This window comes from Oncorhynchus keta, chromosome 32 (genome assembly GCF_023373465.1).
Source record: "Oncorhynchus keta strain PuntledgeMale-10-30-2019 chromosome 32, Oket_V2, whole genome shotgun sequence".
NCBI lineage: Eukaryota > Metazoa > Chordata > Actinopteri > Salmoniformes > Salmonidae > Oncorhynchus > Oncorhynchus keta.
The window spans coordinates 29433428-29450465 of record NC_068452.1 but is presented as its reverse complement, the minus strand read 5'-3'; the positions used below and the strand labels follow the sequence as shown (position 1 = coordinate 29450465).

Here is a 17038-nt window from a genome sequence, read left to right as displayed (position 1 = left end):
AATTACAGTTAGCCTAAGCCTAATATGGACAGTATAATTCAGCGCCAAGACTACCATCCTGCACCTGAGAAAACTCTAGGTAAGCTAAACAGAGCGGGAAAGAAAAGGGTAGAAAAAAGGCCTTTTTTGTAGGAACATTTCAGCCGTTGTTGCTGTCAGAATGTGATTGCCCGCTTAGTCTGTGTGTGTAACAAATAAGAGGGATACATTTGTGTGTGACTCAGGGCTTCAAATTAGAGGAGCCCTGGCTGGTCAATCAGCTGTGTGAGTCAGTGGTAGAGGCCGAGGAACAGTGCAACCTGAATGCGCAACACAATGTGAAAACAACAGGACCATACACTGCACACGTCCCCACTGTGGTCAGAATCAAAGGCAGGCCACATGAGTGGCTATGACCACTCACTCTCACAGAAAACACTGAAAAGGCTATGCGGACACTTCTGACCTGCAAACCGATATTTAATTTCAGAATTTCTTCAAATTATGTTAAGGGTTAGGGTTTGGATAATTAAGGGAAAAAATGTAAGTCATTTCAGGTCAGCAGTGTTCTTACAGTCTCTCTCAGAAAACACATGAAGGGCAACACATTGAAAGGGTAATGTAAAAGAGAACACAAACAGGCTACATATACATTCACACACAAAATGCATGCACAGACTAATTTCACCAAACTTTCCCACAGCTCAATCATGGTAAAAACACAGACTTTCTGTCAGCTCTTGTGGAAACCAGTTTAAGTCTTACTTCCCTCTTTTCGAGCAATGGAAAAAAACTCCCAAGAGCACCACGTAATTAGATAATAACGGCCTTCAGAAAACATGTAAAAATCATGACCAGCTCTACTCCAAAAAATACAAATAACACGGGCTTTAGTGAACCTTAAATATTCAACCAGACATTGCATTCTAGCGAGAGAAATCAGTAAAGCAAACTTTTAATCCAAAGTGACTGATGTCATATTCACACACAAAACCTACTGACTGAATACTGAGGGAAAGAGGTTTAAAGATATCTTGATTTCACATAGTCGATCTTTTGAATCTGGACTATAGAATGATGTATATTTCTGTAAAAAGACATTGTCATGTTTAGGAAACACAACAAAAGGCTTACACAGCAGCAGCAGCATGAGGCGATTAATGCATGTTACGTTCCAATCCCACCCCTTTCATCCCATCAATGGTGGAGCTTTAGATAACTAGTTATGTAAAGGGTCTTTTCTAAAAGCAGGCGGAAATGAGGGTGAAATAAATTGCTGTGTAGCACCAGCTAGTCGCTAAACATCTTCACAACTGTTTGGATTAAGAATCCTATTTCATCTTTAAGAAGCCTTCAGTTGATATCCTGTGATTGACATACAGTTTATCAATCACTGACATGTACAAGCATTTCTTTCATCAGCTACACCACCAGACTGTAGGCACTGACATCACAGCACAGCTTCTGGTTTGAGAGGGCCAACTCACAATCTTGTTCAGAGTACAGAGACTCTTACAGTCTAGGCTTCAGTCACCCAGAGACTAACAGTGACACACTGAGAGAGAGGTGACACAGAGACGATACATTGTGTGAAACACAAGGGCTCAACAGATGCTCCTGTGTGGTGATGGGGGGATAGAAAATAGAATACAAACACCAGATCTCTCCATGCTGGTGCACTTAAGGCGACTTTAGGGGCTTTGAATAACAAAGCCTCAACACAGGCCACCCTCTCGTGAGAGAGACCCCTTGTCTCAAAAGCAGAGATGCTTAGGCTAGGCACTAGCAGGCAGTACTGGAGAGAGATTTTGAGGAAAGCATGCCTCAGACACTGATAATCAATCTTGGATGGATTTTTGAATGCAATACCCTGCATGCAAACTAAACTGGGTTTAATAATTCAGTAGATAGAAGAAACAGATACTAAGCTTTAAAGAGGTGAAAGTTACACATTATTATGATAAATACCTTCGAATAGATTGATGATTAATTAATCACAAGACTACTCAGTCTACTCTACAGTATGTGAACCTGACCATTTGCATAAAACTGCACAGACTTGGAAACAGAACGGCTGAGCTACCTAGTTTCCTTTCCCATTTTTAAAATATCACACTGATAGCTTTGTCTGATATGATAAACTGACTGATGCTTTATCACATATCAAAATGTCCAGACTGAATGGAAGCAGCAGGCTATTTGGGGGTGTTGAGGTTAAGATTCACGCGAGGCCTATTTGTGTTCATTTCCTTTCTGTGCCGTAGAACCAGTCATACAATAAGTAGACTTTATCTGAAGTGATTGTTCTGTACACAGAAATTATCATACTGCTGTTTGAAACACAAGGCAGACAAAAAAGGCCCATCTTGAGCACTAGCCATGTAGCAGGCCATTTAAAATGTGACCAAATCTACCTTGCAACTAGTGACTCTCAGCCCTGCTAGTTTGGGAGCAGGCCAAACCTAAAAAGGACAAATCCCACACTCCTCAAATAGAAAGCGGCCAACCTCTAACGGTCACAACGAACGGCAGCTTGCCAAAAGGCAGAACACAACCCCTGGATTTCAAACGGTTGGTTTATAATCTAGGATTAATCTTTTTAAGTGTAATAATCCGGCTATGCTCACTACTCTTTGATGATTACCTTACCTCAGGGGAACAATTGGTCTGAAGAAAAACCCGTCTTAGCAAATAATGGTTGCTCCAAGCTGCCTTCAAGGTTTAGGCTTCATTTCGTGGTTTAGCCTACATGCTAAACATGCCACAATGTGAGGAGCCTGTGGTCATTATGGGGGATGGAGAAGATATGGACATGTTCTGTCCTGTCCCACAGAAGAGCAATCTGGAGGGGAGAACATTCAGACATGTATCCTGCTATCAGTAGATTGAGGAAGGGGGGGGTAAGAAATTAAGAGTTGGAGAAAGGGAGACTTGTCAAGTGAACGGACTACGGTTCCCTCCAAACCTGGTGGCGCCAGATGAGGTAGCCATCAACCAAGCACCGCCTCCCCATTTCAGATTCTGTCTCCCCTCTATTTCTCACTGCTACTGCAGAAAAACTGTCCCCGAATGTGGAGCTTGCTCGGCACTGTTCTGTTAATGACCCCTCTTTCCCAGTCAGATCACCCACTGCACTCATTCACAACAACAAAGGCAATTATGATGAAAGGGTAATAAATCCATTTGAATTCAATCACTTTCTGACAGCACACCTTTCGTTTAAACAAAACCTTCCATACATATTTGCCTGTTGTAAGAAAGTTCATTTTTGTACATGAATGCAAAAACATTCACGTGCTCAAAGTTCACCTATTTTGTATACCTGGTCATACAATGAAACAATGTCTTCAACACTAGAAAAGATAAACGGTTGAGAATGATATAATTTAAAAACAGGATTTTCTACCTATTTTATAATTTTGTGATTTTTTAAATTCACCTTTTTTCAAGTGCCTTTAACCTTAAAATGTCAATGATCTAAAAACACATATTTTTGGTAGAACGGCCATCTTTTTGGTAGAAGACTATCTTGTCTCATCGCTACAACTCCCGTACGGGCTCGGGAGAGACGAAGGTCGAAAGTCATGCGTCCCCCGAAACACAACCCAACCAAGCCACACTGCTTCTTAACACAGCGCGCAAACACTGTGCACCTGGCGACCTTGGTTAGCACCCGGCCCGCCACAGGAGTCGCAGGTGCGCGATGAGACAAGGATATCCCTAACGTCCAAACCCTCCCTAACTCGGACGACGCTAGGCCAATTGTGCGTCGCCCCACGGACCTCCCGGTCACGGCCGGCTGCAACAGAGCCTGGGCGCGAACCCAGAGTCTCTGGTGGTACTGCGATGCAGACCACTGCGCCACCCGGGAGGCCCTACACCAATCTTTTTTTAAGGTGTCCAACTGATGCATATCTGTATTCCCAGTCATGTGAAATCCATAGATTAGGGCCTAATTAATGTATTTCAATTGAGTGGTTTCCTTAGGAACTGTGTTTCCTTAGAAAATTGTTGCATTTATATTTAGTATTATTTTATTTATTTATTGTAAAATAGTTTGACAACCATGTTTATAGGGTTGGACAGGTGCAGTGAAATGTGTTGTTTTACAGGGTCAGTCAGTAGTACGGCACCCCTGGAGATTTTAAATGCTATCAAACTCAACTGCTTATCTTTTCCAGTAATGAATATATGGATGTCTCATGGTGGGGTGTGCAAAATGGCCAAACATGTATGGAAATGTTGTTTAAATAAAAAAGGGATGCTGTCAAAGTGACTGAATTCAAAAAGGGATTCACCCGTAAGTGAGAAGCACCAATCATTCTACTGAGGACCCCCTGGTGATTCGTAGAAATTGAAGCCAAAACATGTCAGCCAAAGAACAAAAGCAGCACAGAGAAAGGATTATGACATGCAAGGTTCCAGGGACAGAGCAGGAGGAGGGGCTAGCCAAATGCACTTAAAGAGATTCTCTAGGACAATGGACCCTAGACCTCCCCATGCTCTGGTAGTGCATACTCCTTTCACATTCAAACTTATGCCTCTGCAAGGTAGACAGGCTGACAATGTCCTTCTCCGTGTTGAAGATCTGATGTGATCAAGTGCTAAAAATGGATTTGGAAGGGTAAAAAGCAGACTGTCTGAATCGCCCAATCAACAAACATTTCACTCTGGGTAGCGTGCTGTCTACTTCTAGAAGTGAACTTCTTTCAGAGTAACACTAACGAGTCTGGCTGTGAAAAATTAGATCACTTTTTTCTTCTTCTGATATGCAAATGTAATAAGAACCCTCTAATAAGTAGCTCTACTTTCTATGCCCTCTCTCCCCCAGAGCCCACTGGTGAGATAAGGCCTCTTCAAAACCCCATAGTGAACCACGTACGAAGACAAAAAAAACACAGGCCAAAATGAATTAATATATTCCCAGACTAAAAAGAAAAGTTGACTGCACCTAGTCTGCATACAATCATTTTCATATTTATAAGTAGCAATATTCAAGAGGCATGAGATAATTCCTCAAGATCTTACTGACACATACGAAGGGCTGGATGAAGGGAGGCAGAATGGACAAGGCCATTTAAACATTTCTACAACAGATATAATGAGACTTGTTCTCATATGGCAGGACCTACTTATTACAAAGTTAGCACTTAGATGAGTGCTGAAATTAAACCGTACGGGGGGAGAACCTTTCAAGTACATGGTTTTTAGATACCCATGCAATCAAAATGTATTCTGTTACTTCGCTCACACCAGTATTCCACGGGTCTTTCTCTGATCTGTCGATGATGCCGAGGCCATGTGGGTGCATGGCGGTCTAGCCTGTGGCTTACGCAACTCCTACAGGAATTTTAGAGTATTGCTGTGCTGCAGGCATTGCGTTCTGCCATCAAGCTGCTCGCCCCCTCACCCTCGCTGTCTGATTAATATTTATGCAGAGCTCGGTGCTGCTGGGGGATTGGGCGAGGTGGGTGTCCGATCACAGGGGCCCAGCACCACGCTGGCATCGGAGGCTAGGTGGGACGGGAGTATATCTCTGGCTAGCCTACTCCTTGTAACCCCAGCGTTGGACCTGTCCTAAAGCTACAGAGGGTACTGCATATGGCTCAGTACATCACTGGGGCCAAGCCCCCTGCCATTCAGGCCCTAAATACTAGGCATGTCAGAGGAAGGCATAAAAAAATCCAGTCACTCCAGTCACCCAAGTCATAGAGCGTTCTCTCTGCTACCGCACGGCAAGAGGTACCGGAACGACAAGTTTAGGTCCAAAGGCTCCCTAACAGCTTCTACCCTCAAGCCATAAGACTGCTGAACAATTAATCCAATGGCCACCCAGACAATTTACATTGACACCGCCGGCACCCCTTGTATATAGCCTCAGTTATTTTATTGGGATACTTTTCATTTCATTTTTTCCCTTTAGTTTATTTAGTAAACATTTTATCAACTATTTATTGGACTGCATTGTAGGTTAATTTAAGTGCTTGTAGGTAAGCATTTCACAGTAAGGTATAACTATTTGTTGTTTGTCACACTGCTATGCTTTGTCTTGGCCAGGTTGCAATTGTAAATGAGAACTTGTTCTCAACTAGCCTACCTGGTTAAAAAAGGTGGAGAAAAAAAGGTCTACAGTTATTATCGGCACGTGACAAATAACATTAGATTTGAAATGAAGAGTATTGTGTTTCTGTGGTTATAGGGGTCTTGTGTAAGAGACCACTGTGCTTAACTAGCTTTAAACATTACTTAACTATGCTTTAAAACCCAGAAATGAGCTGGTCAAGAACATATTTTCTGAATGTGACTCATGTTGAAGAGACTGGGTGGGTTTTTAAAATAAGTGGGAGATGACTACTGATAGTGTTTCAACAGCAGTGTCTTCTCCAACTGCATGAGAGGCGGGTGGGTTCCTGTTGCCGGTCAACACACACCTCTATTATGGTGTAAGAACATGGACGGTTTGCACTGGTGTGTTATGTTCATCAAGTGTCCCAGAGAAAAAATCTGTTGACATTCATCCATGACATGAATACAAAAATAGTGCATGAGGCATTCTGATGGGGTGTACGGAGTAGTTCAAAGGATTTAAAGTGTACAGAATCTTACAAACATGTAGTTGCTAGCAAGAGAAAGGTTTAGCTCCATTTGCCACACACACACAATCGTTTGAAATGTAAATCAGATAAAACATATGATAGCTGGTGTGCTTAGGCGGTAAATTTACCCCCTCTTTACCTAAAACCCATTGACATTCAGAGGGATTATGATGATTACATTTAAATCCCAGAGCACTTGCATATAATTTTTCCTCCTAATATCTTGCAGTCCCATGATGATCAAGCTCCGAAAATGGACTGAGCTCTTTTCAGGGAGCATGAAAGTGAGGCTTTGAGTAGGATGGCTGTCTGAAGTGATACATTGGCCCCAGGTTGTGTCAGATTAGAGAAGTTGAAGGATTGGCATTTCAATACCGTGAAATAAACCCATCCGCTAATGCCTTGTGTTCCCAGTGTGGAGCCCTATCACTCTACTAGGCCTAAAGCTTGTATTGAGCGTACTGTGATGTTAGCTTATTCATTAAGGTGCAGCTTAAGATACCGATACTATACTGTGTGTGAAGAAAGGGCTGAGGAAAGAAAGTGCAAAGAGGAACAATGCAGAAGGCAACAACTCTGACAAATAAACTGTTGAGTTGCTGTTATTTACTAGACGTGGGGCGATAAGGTCTGATATTTTCCATGATAAACATTTTATTGTAGCTGGTTTGCAATAGAAAAACATGTTTGTGTAATTCAAATGTATTTTTTCTTGACAATTGAGGGGCATATGATCACAGAAAACCAATTTGATGTGCCGCTAAAAATATAAGTAGATTAACAACCTTCGATCAGGTGAATTATACAATCCTTTAAAGCAGATAACTAGCAGTTACCAAGCCTTGCAATTAAATAATTTGAAGACAAAAAAATGCACTCATCCTACCTTTAGAACTTCCCCACGTTTAAAACTTAACTCGTCGTCAGCAGTGGCTTTGAAATCATATTTGGCAATGGCCTCCATGGTACGGATTGTTGGATAACTGTGTATGACCGTGGGTTTAGGGTACTTGTGAGGGTGAATGCTGTTTTATTCCCTGTCGTTGATGTGTGGAGACCAGTAACTTCAGTATAAAAAAAATAACTGTTCAAGAATTCCGTGATCGGTTGCTTGCTCCGAGTCGCTCCTCCCGTCTATGACCCGTTCCTTTAGGGATGGATCCTCACATAAAGCTCACAGAAGGTATCTGCAAAAAAGGGAGACACGTCACAAATTAATATCTAGCATCTCTGTTTACGTCTGGGCGCTGTGTTGGTCGACCACTGTATGATGATGGGACTAAAATTGAGATGGCTGGTGCCCGGGGTGGACGGAGGATATTAATTTTAGACCATTCCATTGGTCCTAAGTGAAATCTCAACCCACCTGGAGCACCTGGCAATGCAAAACGAACTGTACCAATGTCTGAATTAAATCCACACTAGTGGCTGGCCAAGATTTGACAATTGACAGGCCATTGTTGGGTTAAGGAATGGTGGAGCGCTAAAGTCTGTAGCTACCTGTCGTAGTGCAACATTCCTCATGCGAAGTGGTTTACTAGCCCTCCAATCAGATTCGTTGTTTACTAAACATTTCTTAGCCTGCTTGTTACACACACACACACACACACAACAATCAAAACCCGCACTGGAATATACAATTTCTGCATCAATTCGATACTTTCCGCTACGTAGGTCACTACTAGTTACCCAGGCTTACTTACCAACTATGCGAAGTACGTTATATTAAGTGACTAACTAGCTAGTTGGTGAACAACATCTTTCTATGTTATTATTTGACCATTAACGTTACTGGGAGGCTTTCTGGCAACTCTCGTTATCAGTTTGTTTCTATCTGTGACACAACTTCCACTTGTAGGAAAGTCAGTTAACTAACGTTAGGTACCCACATCAGGGCCAGTGATATAGCCAATTCTACTACATGTGCGCTAAATTCACTTATGTTGGTTGTACTGTGAAACACCGTTTACAGCTGTTTTGAATTAGAGCTATGAGACAGTTCAAACGCTAGACATGTGAAAGCGGAAGCTAACGTTAGCGAGCAACTAGCCAAAACGAAAAAGCTAGCCGGCTATTTACCTAGCTACTAGTAACAGCAAACAAGTAAAAGACACCAACCTATTTAGCTAACAGTTATTTGTTTAATATCCAGGTTAAAATGTTTGTGTGCAGTTATGCATGTGAATTCGTCGTTTCTAGGAAAGACTGATTGGAAAGCAGGTAGGCCTATTAGCTAGCTACAGTACTATAGCTAACCAAAGCAAAAAACGAAGAAAATACTTTCGTATGCTAGCGGGTACTGTAGCTGGCTGGCTAGCCTTGGCTTAGGATTCAGTAGAACGAGACAAAAACTCACCCGCCAGTTAACCTGTGAAATGTAAACTGCTTGCTTGATCAAATGTCCTTACTGTTTAGAATCCACACTTTATAGTTTTGTTAGTGGAGGTAAATGTACAAAATCCGTCTGTTTTTGCTTAAACTCGAACTAGCCAGCGACGTTTATTTCCGCTTCCTTCCAGAATCTTTGGGTGCTGCTGCAGCTTCGGCTCCTGCCTCGCGCTGTGAGCAGAGTGTCTGACCAGCCCATAGGTCTCGTGTGCGAGCCACTGGACCGTCTATCGCGATACTTTCACCTAATAGCTCGCTGCATAAAGCTCTGTGATTGCTCTTTTAAAAACAAATTCAAGTACAGCGAAAATATATGTATCTCTGTCTGTCACATAACTTTGTTATGCCTGATGCAGCAATAGGCAATATAGATTAAAGTGTTGTTGTACTACTTTAAAACACATTTCTTTTACATAGCTAGTTAGATGGTGAAAACATAGCAAAGTGCGTCACCTAGTGGCAAATGGTTTCCACTACGTTCTACACACAAAATAATAATGCTTACACTCTGGTGTCAAGGGACGAAAGGCAATGAAATTAATGATTGGAATACAAATAGCTACATTTAGAAGGATTGTCAAAGTTATCCTATCCTTGTGGCACGTTTTTTGTTCTTAGTTGTTGTCAATCCAACAAACAGTGCCATCACAAACGGGCATCAATCTTGACAGTGGCACTGTGTTACTTGTGCACCTAGGCACTTACAAACTGGTATCACACATAGCCTATTATTGCTACGATGCAAAATCAGTTGTCACTACGTGTCTCTATGTACCCCTCCTCTTTTTCTCTGCCATATAGGGCAGGATGCGAAGCCACCATATGAAATGTTGGCAAGGCACATCACTGTAAACCTCACAGGCTCTCTTTCAAGAATTATTCTTGTGTGAGGGAGTGCTTTGATTAGCAACACTACTGGTGTAAAGATAGAAGAAGACCAATTGGATTTTGAGGAGAGGCTACAGAAATAGAAGCAGGAAAAGGTCAGTTTGTACAAATTCACCCCGTCTCCACTGAATTACTTTGATTGATTGATTAATTGATGTACTAGAATAATTGGAGCCTGGTTCATCACCAATAATTACAGTGCACAACATAGACAAGGGCGCCCGTGCCTTTCTTTGGGTCTAAGATGTTTACAATTCGGGTTGTAAAGAATGTTGAGTAGTTACAAATGTTTCACCTTTATATTTTTGAGACTGTGATGAGGAGAAGGAATTTCCCGAATATATTTTGATGTCATTACAACAATTCTTGCCACTATGAAATAATACATTTCACGATTCGACTGCATCTATTTGAGCACGAAGTGGGTTTTATTGACAGTAGCCAAGCAGCACAGCAATAGTATAGCCTACTGATGACAGAATATTTATTTCTATAGTCTACTCTGATGGTAATTAGGCCTACGTTATTTGCCTGTTTTCACAACATTTTTCATTCAGAGCCCATCCATTTGTTGAGCTTAGTCTAACTTCGAAATGGACCTCGAAAATGTATCGAATGAGAACTGGTCTCAGACGTCTCTCCCATCATACAACTCACCCGAAAGTCCAGCAGGTAGGTAGCCTGTGATTTTCCTGATTTCATGCTTGAATGTTATAATGTAAAATCAATGTTAATTAATTCAATGTTATCCTGGGAATTTAGTCCTATGACTTTTATTTTACATTTGAATGAAATTATTAAATGTCAACGCGTGGTTTAAATAAACAACAAGGCCCAAGATGTGGTATATGGCCAAATACTACAAACCCCCAAGGTGCCTTATTGCTATTTTAAACTGGTTACCAACATAATTAAAACAGCAAAAACACATGTTATGTTATTCCCCTAGGATACCATCTGATATACAACTGCATTCAGGGCTTGAACCACCCAGTTTATAATTAGCAATGAATATTAGCACCACATGAGTTGGCAGTTCCCATCTCTGAGGATTCGTTTGGAGTCTCTGATCTTTGTGATGTAGCAGCCAGGAGTGACAATATACTGTTAGTAAAAGTCAAGACTAACTGTATGCAAGCGAACACCTGTCTGAATGACACTGCCACATGAGACTGAATGTAATTATCTTGTCATACTTACAGAAAATGATGTGCCCTACCACAACGTCCTAATGCCCAGCATTTTCGGTGTCATCTGTTTCTTTGGGATTATTGGCAACTGCATTGTCATCTACACCATTGTGAAGAAGACCAAGTTCCGAGCCCAGCAGACAGTGCCGGACATCTTCATCTTCAGCTTGTCTTTTGTGGACCTCCTCTTCCTCCTGGGCATGCCCTTCCTCATCCACCAGCTCCTGGGCAACGGTTCCTGGTGCTTTGGTGACATCATGTGCACGGTCATAACCGCCTTGGACTCCAACAGCCAGATAGTGAGCACCTACATCCTCACCGTCATGACTCTGGACCGCTACCTGGCCACGGTCCATCCCATCCGCTTCAACCATGTGCGCACACCCTGCGTGGCGGGGGCTGCGGTGGGTCTGGTGTGGGTGCTCTCCCTGGTCTCCATCACTCCCGTGTGGATGTATGCTGGCCTTATGCCCCGAGGGGACGGCTCAGTGGGCTGTGCCCTCCTGCTGCCCAATCCAGCCACTGACACCTACTGGTTTACCCTCTACCAGTTCGTGATGGCCTTCGCCCTGCCTCTGGTCATCATCTGCGTGGTGTTCTTCAAGATCCTTCAGAACATGTCTGCCACAGTGGCCCCCCTGCCCCAGCGCAGCTTGAGAGTACGTACACGTAAGGTGACCCGTATGGCTGTGGCTATATGCCTGGCCTTCTTCATCTGCTGGGCTCCGTACTACATCCTGCAGCTGGCCCACCTGGGGGTTCAGAGGCCCAGCTTTGCCTTCCTCTATGTCTACAACATTGCCATCAGCATGGGTTACGCTAACAGCTGCGTCAACCCATACCTCTACATTTTGCTGAGTGAGACCTTTAAGAGGCAGTTCATTGTGGCCATCCGGCCGAACAATCGGGTCTTCGGGTTGAACTCTGTCATGGCTGACGGTAGTGTGAGTCTGAGACTGGCCCCAGAGTGTAATCATCAGTCTCAGTCCTCCAGAGACCTACTAGTACACAACATGCTGCCTGTCACTGTGGCTGTGCACTGAGTCAGGAGCCCTAGCCGAGCCCCATCCCTCAGCCCTAATTCCATGAATCTGGGCTCTCTCTCAGCTCAGTGGGAAGTGGTGCCCCCATCAGACAGTCATTCTCCCAATGTGTGTGACAGGGTTAACGTGCAATGTATGTAGAAATGCTGAGTGTGTACAGTATCTATTTTGTACACAGCAGTACTGTGTTTATAAGACACTTCTCCATCCTATCCTATCATGCTCTAATGTAGGAACTGTGAATACAGGGACTTTGTACTAGTATTCAGTAGGCAAATTGAACTGTAGGCTATTAGTAACAATGTGTACTTTTATAAAAGGAAGTCATCCCACAGTTATCAATAACACTATTTTGCAGTTCTGTTTCAAGTGGTAGCAATTTGTATTTCGTTTTCTTTGATGATTTGACAGATTTCCACTGCAGTTCAATGTGTTAAAACAGGTTTCTGTGTAGATATGTGATATTCTGTGATTCTGTCATCGGTCCGTCCAGTCAGTGATCTGAGAAGCAGGGAAATCACACCTTGTCGTAATGTCATCTATGTCTACACTGGAACCTGTGTGATGACTGTGATCATTGAGAAAGTTGTGACGTATTGATGTATTATTTTGGGCTGTCTTCTAACATGTTGTCCTTAGTCATTTTGTAATATTGAATATGTGCAGCCTGTCTATTACCATGTAATGTCCGTGATCACCAAGGAAACCTCTATGTTGTTATCTTTGGGAAAAGAATAATGTTCTGATGCACGATGCAGTGTTGAATGACTGCAATTGATCCAAAGGGATTTCTAGATGTCACAATAAAGAATTAAAGCATGAGACGTAAGACAAACCCAATGCAATACAGTAGCAGCAGAACTGTCTGTGCTAGAGTGCATTTTGTGTATTTGTGAAGAGCTCTTATTCTCAGAGAAGGGGAAGCACACATAAAAGAGGAAAAAGCACTCTGTCCAAACAAAGCAATATTTTACCTGATGGCTGCTGTAGAAGAGAGGCAGGTTATCTGCTGGTAATCTTGGAAAAGGGCAAAGTTATCACTGGGCTGGAATTGAACCATTTGTAGGGTAGTAATGGCTTGCTTTAGAAGGAGGAAAATGCAATATTGAACTCTACCGCTCTCAAACCCAGACACCCATACATTACTATTGTTATTACATTCCCAGGAAAATTGGATTCCCTTCCAACACTGTCCAGAAATAAAGTACCTGAATTGGTGTTCAATCAAATAAACGTAGTACTAATTTGACAATACTGTGCACTTGTATATATGTGTAAGGAGTAAAATGGAGGTAAAGCAAATCAAAATACGAAGGGAATCCAATTTTTGACCCCGCTTTACCAAATCATTAGTGGTATTAAAATGGATCCTGGTTCACGTCTCATTTATGGAACCACAACACTGCACCAGGGTACAAATACATTAATAATGCACATCAAGTATTTAATTTCACTCAGTAACTCAAAATGGCCATTACCAAAGGAAAACCCCAGATGAAAGCGATATCCTACTGCAATGTACACATGTGGTTTTGGAATTAAGAGCTGTCCTAGTATAGGCTGCAGAAATAGTGATAACAACTGGGGGTTTCTCATACAAGTTCAGCACTCTATAGAAAGGGAAAGGGAAAGGGAGAAACCTAGTCAGTTGTACAGCTGAATGCCTTAAACTGACATGTGTCTTACCGCATTTAACCCAACCCCTCTGAATCAGAGAGGTGCGGGGGGCTGCCTTAATCCACATCCACGTCTTCGGGGCCCGGGGAACAGTGGGTTAACTGCCTTGCTCAGGGGCAGAACGACAGATTTGTACCTTGTCAGCTCGGGGATTCAAACATAGTAGAACTTCCAGTGTCTGTAAATATGATATATTTACAATATTAGTGTCATGGGCCTTTCCTTTTGGCATTCTCATTATGTAATATGTAAATGATAAAGGCAGTAGTGTATGTGCGTGGGCGTGCGTGTGAAGGTAATCAGAACATGCATATGCACTATTAGGCAGGCACAGATACTAACCTGTTGACTTTTCCTGTGGTAATGGATTTGTGATGGTGTTGTTGTTGTTTTTTTTACCCCTTTTTTCGTGGTATCCAATCGGTAGTAGTTACAGTCTTGTCTCATCGCTGCAACTCCCGTACGGACTCGGGAGAGGCGAAGGTCGAGAGCCATGTGTCCTCCGAAACACAACCCAACCAAGCCGCACTGCTTCTTGACACAATGCACATCCAACCTGGAAGCCAGCCGCACCAATATGTCGGGGGAAACACCGTACACCTGGCGACCTGGTCAGCGTGCACTGCGCCTGGCCCGCCACAGGAGTCGCTAGTGCGTGATGAGACAAGGATATCCCTGCCGGCCAAAACCCCCCTAAACCCCCCTACAATTGTGCGCCGCCCCATGGGCCTCCCGGTCGCGGCTGGCTTCGACAGAGCCTGGGCTCGAACCCAGAATCTCTGGTGGCACAGCTAGCGCTGACCGGTATGATTTTATTAGTAAAGAAAGGACATAAGCCCAAAACTACACATGAAAACTTTACCATATTACAAAATGAATGTCTGAACACATTAAAGAACAGTAATAATAACAGTAGCACTAACAATAACAAAAACATTAAAATGTTCACAATCTGTCAGTCAATGGTGGTTACATTCTGTGTGTTCTCATGCACATGTTGGACATGGTGGTTGTTGCATGTGCCTGGACTTGGGTTATAGATGAGTCGCAGGCACTCCACCCACTTGCCAAAATCAAGAGACCCACGTATGCTTGGACGTCTGTCTGGTCTACCTCCTTCCAGTTGTCTTTGTAAACGCGTCTCCCCTCCAAGTTGGTCATGTTTATCACTATAGTTTTGATTGACTCTGTGAGGAACAGTTCGAAGCAGGATTTAATGTCATCAACCCTGGATATGGCGTATCTCGTTGGCCCTGGGGTCATCCTGATAACATTTTCAGTCGACCTCTCCTCTCAGGTGGGGATGAAAACTTGGACAAATTCCCATTCCTTGACCTGAATGTAAAAACAACCTCAGCAGGGCCCTCTTCCTCGTCACTGGATTGTTCCTCATCGGTTGTCTCTTGGTCTGGATCATATTCTGTGTTGTCTTCAACTTCTGACACTTCCTCCTCTAATGTATTTTCACTGTCAGTTTCCTGGCCTCTCTCCCTCGCCACCAGTGTCATGATCAATGATATGATCAAGAGCCTCACATACAGTATATCATTTGGTCCTTGTGCTGCCACATAATGGTGAGCAAGCCCTCAAAAAGCTTAATACACCATCTATTTTAATATACCAACTCTTTTTCATCATAATATAAATAATTCCAGACTAAATTGTGATACATTGATTTAAGCTCTAAATCATTGCGGATCAGTCTTTTGAACAGGATTTGATACTCTCCAATGTGTACATTTGACAACGAATGCACTGTATAATTCAGCATAGTGAAATGAATACATGCGTTTCCTTACATGATGTTGCCCCAGTGATTCCCTATCTATGATTATATACACCAAACGCAGAGTTTACAAAACATTAGGAAAACTCTTTCCATGACATAGACTGACCAGGTGAAACCAGGTGAAAGCTATGATCCCTGTCACTTGTTAAATACACTTCAATCAGTGTAGATGAAGGGGAGGAGACAGGTTAAATAATGATTTTTAAGCAATGAGACAAGATATGGATTGTGTATGTGTACCATTCAGAGGGTGAATGGGCAAGATAAAATTTTAAGTGCCTTTGAACGGGATATTGTAGTAGGTGCCAGGCGCACCTGACATACACCTTGAGTATGTCAACAAATGCAACCCTGCTGTGTTTTTCACGCCAATTTTTCCTGTGTGTATCAAGAATGGTTCACCACCCAAGGCCATCCAGCCAACTTGACACAACTGTGGGAAGCATTGAGTCAACATGGGCCAGCATCCCTGTGGAACGCTTTCAACACGTTGTAGAGTCATTCATTCATTACTGCCTCAATCAAAACACAGTAAAAAATGACACATCTGTGCTGACTGAGCAGTTACATCCCTTCACAAAACAGAAGGAATGTGCATAGTCCTCCAGGCATATAGATAACTTCTGGTTGGAGTGCTTATTAACTGATAGGCCGGACTAGTCACCTGCTTTATGGACGTTGCATGCTGTAGGTGGGTATTATTACCTGCTTTATGGACGTTGCATGCTGTAGGTGGGTATTATTACCTGCTTCATGGACGTTGCATGCTGTAGGTGGGTATTATTACCTGCTTTATGGACGTTGCATGCTGTAGGTGGGTATTATTACCTGCTTTATGGACGTTGCATGTTGTATGTGGGTATTATTACCTGCCTTATGGACGTTGCATGTTGTAGGGGGTATTATTACCTGCTTTATGGACGTTGCATGTTGTAGGTGGTATTATTACCTGCTTTATGGACGTTGCATGCTGTAGGTGGGTATTATTACCTGCTTTATGGACGTTGCATGTTGTAGGGGGTATTATTACCTGCTTTATGGACGTTGTATGCTGTAGGTGGGTATTATTACCTGCTTTATGGACGTTGCATGCTGTAGGTGGGTATTATTACCTGCTTTATGGACGTTGCATGTTGTAGGTGGGTATTATTATCTGCTTTATGGACGTTGCATGTTGTAGGTGGGTATTATTACCTGCTTTACGGGCGTTGCATGCTGTAGGTGGGTATTATTACCTGCTTTATGGACGTTGCATGCTGTAGGTGGGTATTATTACCTGCTTTACGGGCGTTGCATGCTGTAGGGGGTATTATTACCTGCTTTATGGACGTTGCATGTTGTAGGGGGTATTATTACCTGCTTCATATGGAGGTGGGTATTATTACCTGCTTTATGTTGCATGTTGTAGGGGGTATTATTACCTGCTTTATGGACGTTGCATGCTGTAGGTGGGTATTATTACCTGCTTTATGGACGTTGCATGTTGAC

General features: G+C 42.8%; 2 protein-coding genes across 3 annotated transcripts in view; one reads left to right on the top strand and one right to left on the bottom strand.

Annotated features, from left to right (window-relative positions):
- LOC118365576 (growth factor receptor-bound protein 2) overlaps nt 1-9121 on the bottom strand; it is a 39766-nt gene extending 30645 nt beyond the window's left edge. The window contains exons 1-2 of the mRNA XM_035747903.2: nt 8932-9121; nt 7462-7762 (exon numbers count right to left, since the gene is read on the bottom strand). Of these exons, the coding sequence (XP_035603796.1) occupies nt 7462-7539 (78 nt within the window). The 5' untranslated portion in view covers nt 7540-7762; nt 8932-9121. The remainder of the gene's footprint in view (nt 1-7461; nt 7763-8931) is intronic.
- A 176-nt stretch (nt 9122-9297) lies between these two features.
- Nucleotides 9298-13580, top strand: mchr1b (melanin-concentrating hormone receptor 1b). Of its 2 annotated transcripts, none has more exons than XM_035747902.2 (3): nt 9298-9946; nt 10433-10523; nt 11054-13580. In XM_035747902.2, the coding sequence occupies exons 2-3, from the start codon at nt 10445-10447 to the stop codon at nt 12082-12084; spliced, it is 1110 nt and encodes a 369-aa protein (XP_035603795.1). In that variant the 5' UTR covers nt 9298-9946; nt 10433-10444; the 3' UTR covers nt 12085-13580. The 2 variants fall into 2 exon arrangements, with proteins under 2 accessions (XP_035603795.1, XP_035603794.1); XM_035747901.2 differs by having other exon boundaries at nt 10409-10523; nt 11054-13579.
- The last annotated feature ends 3458 nt before the right edge of the window (nt 13581-17038 follow it).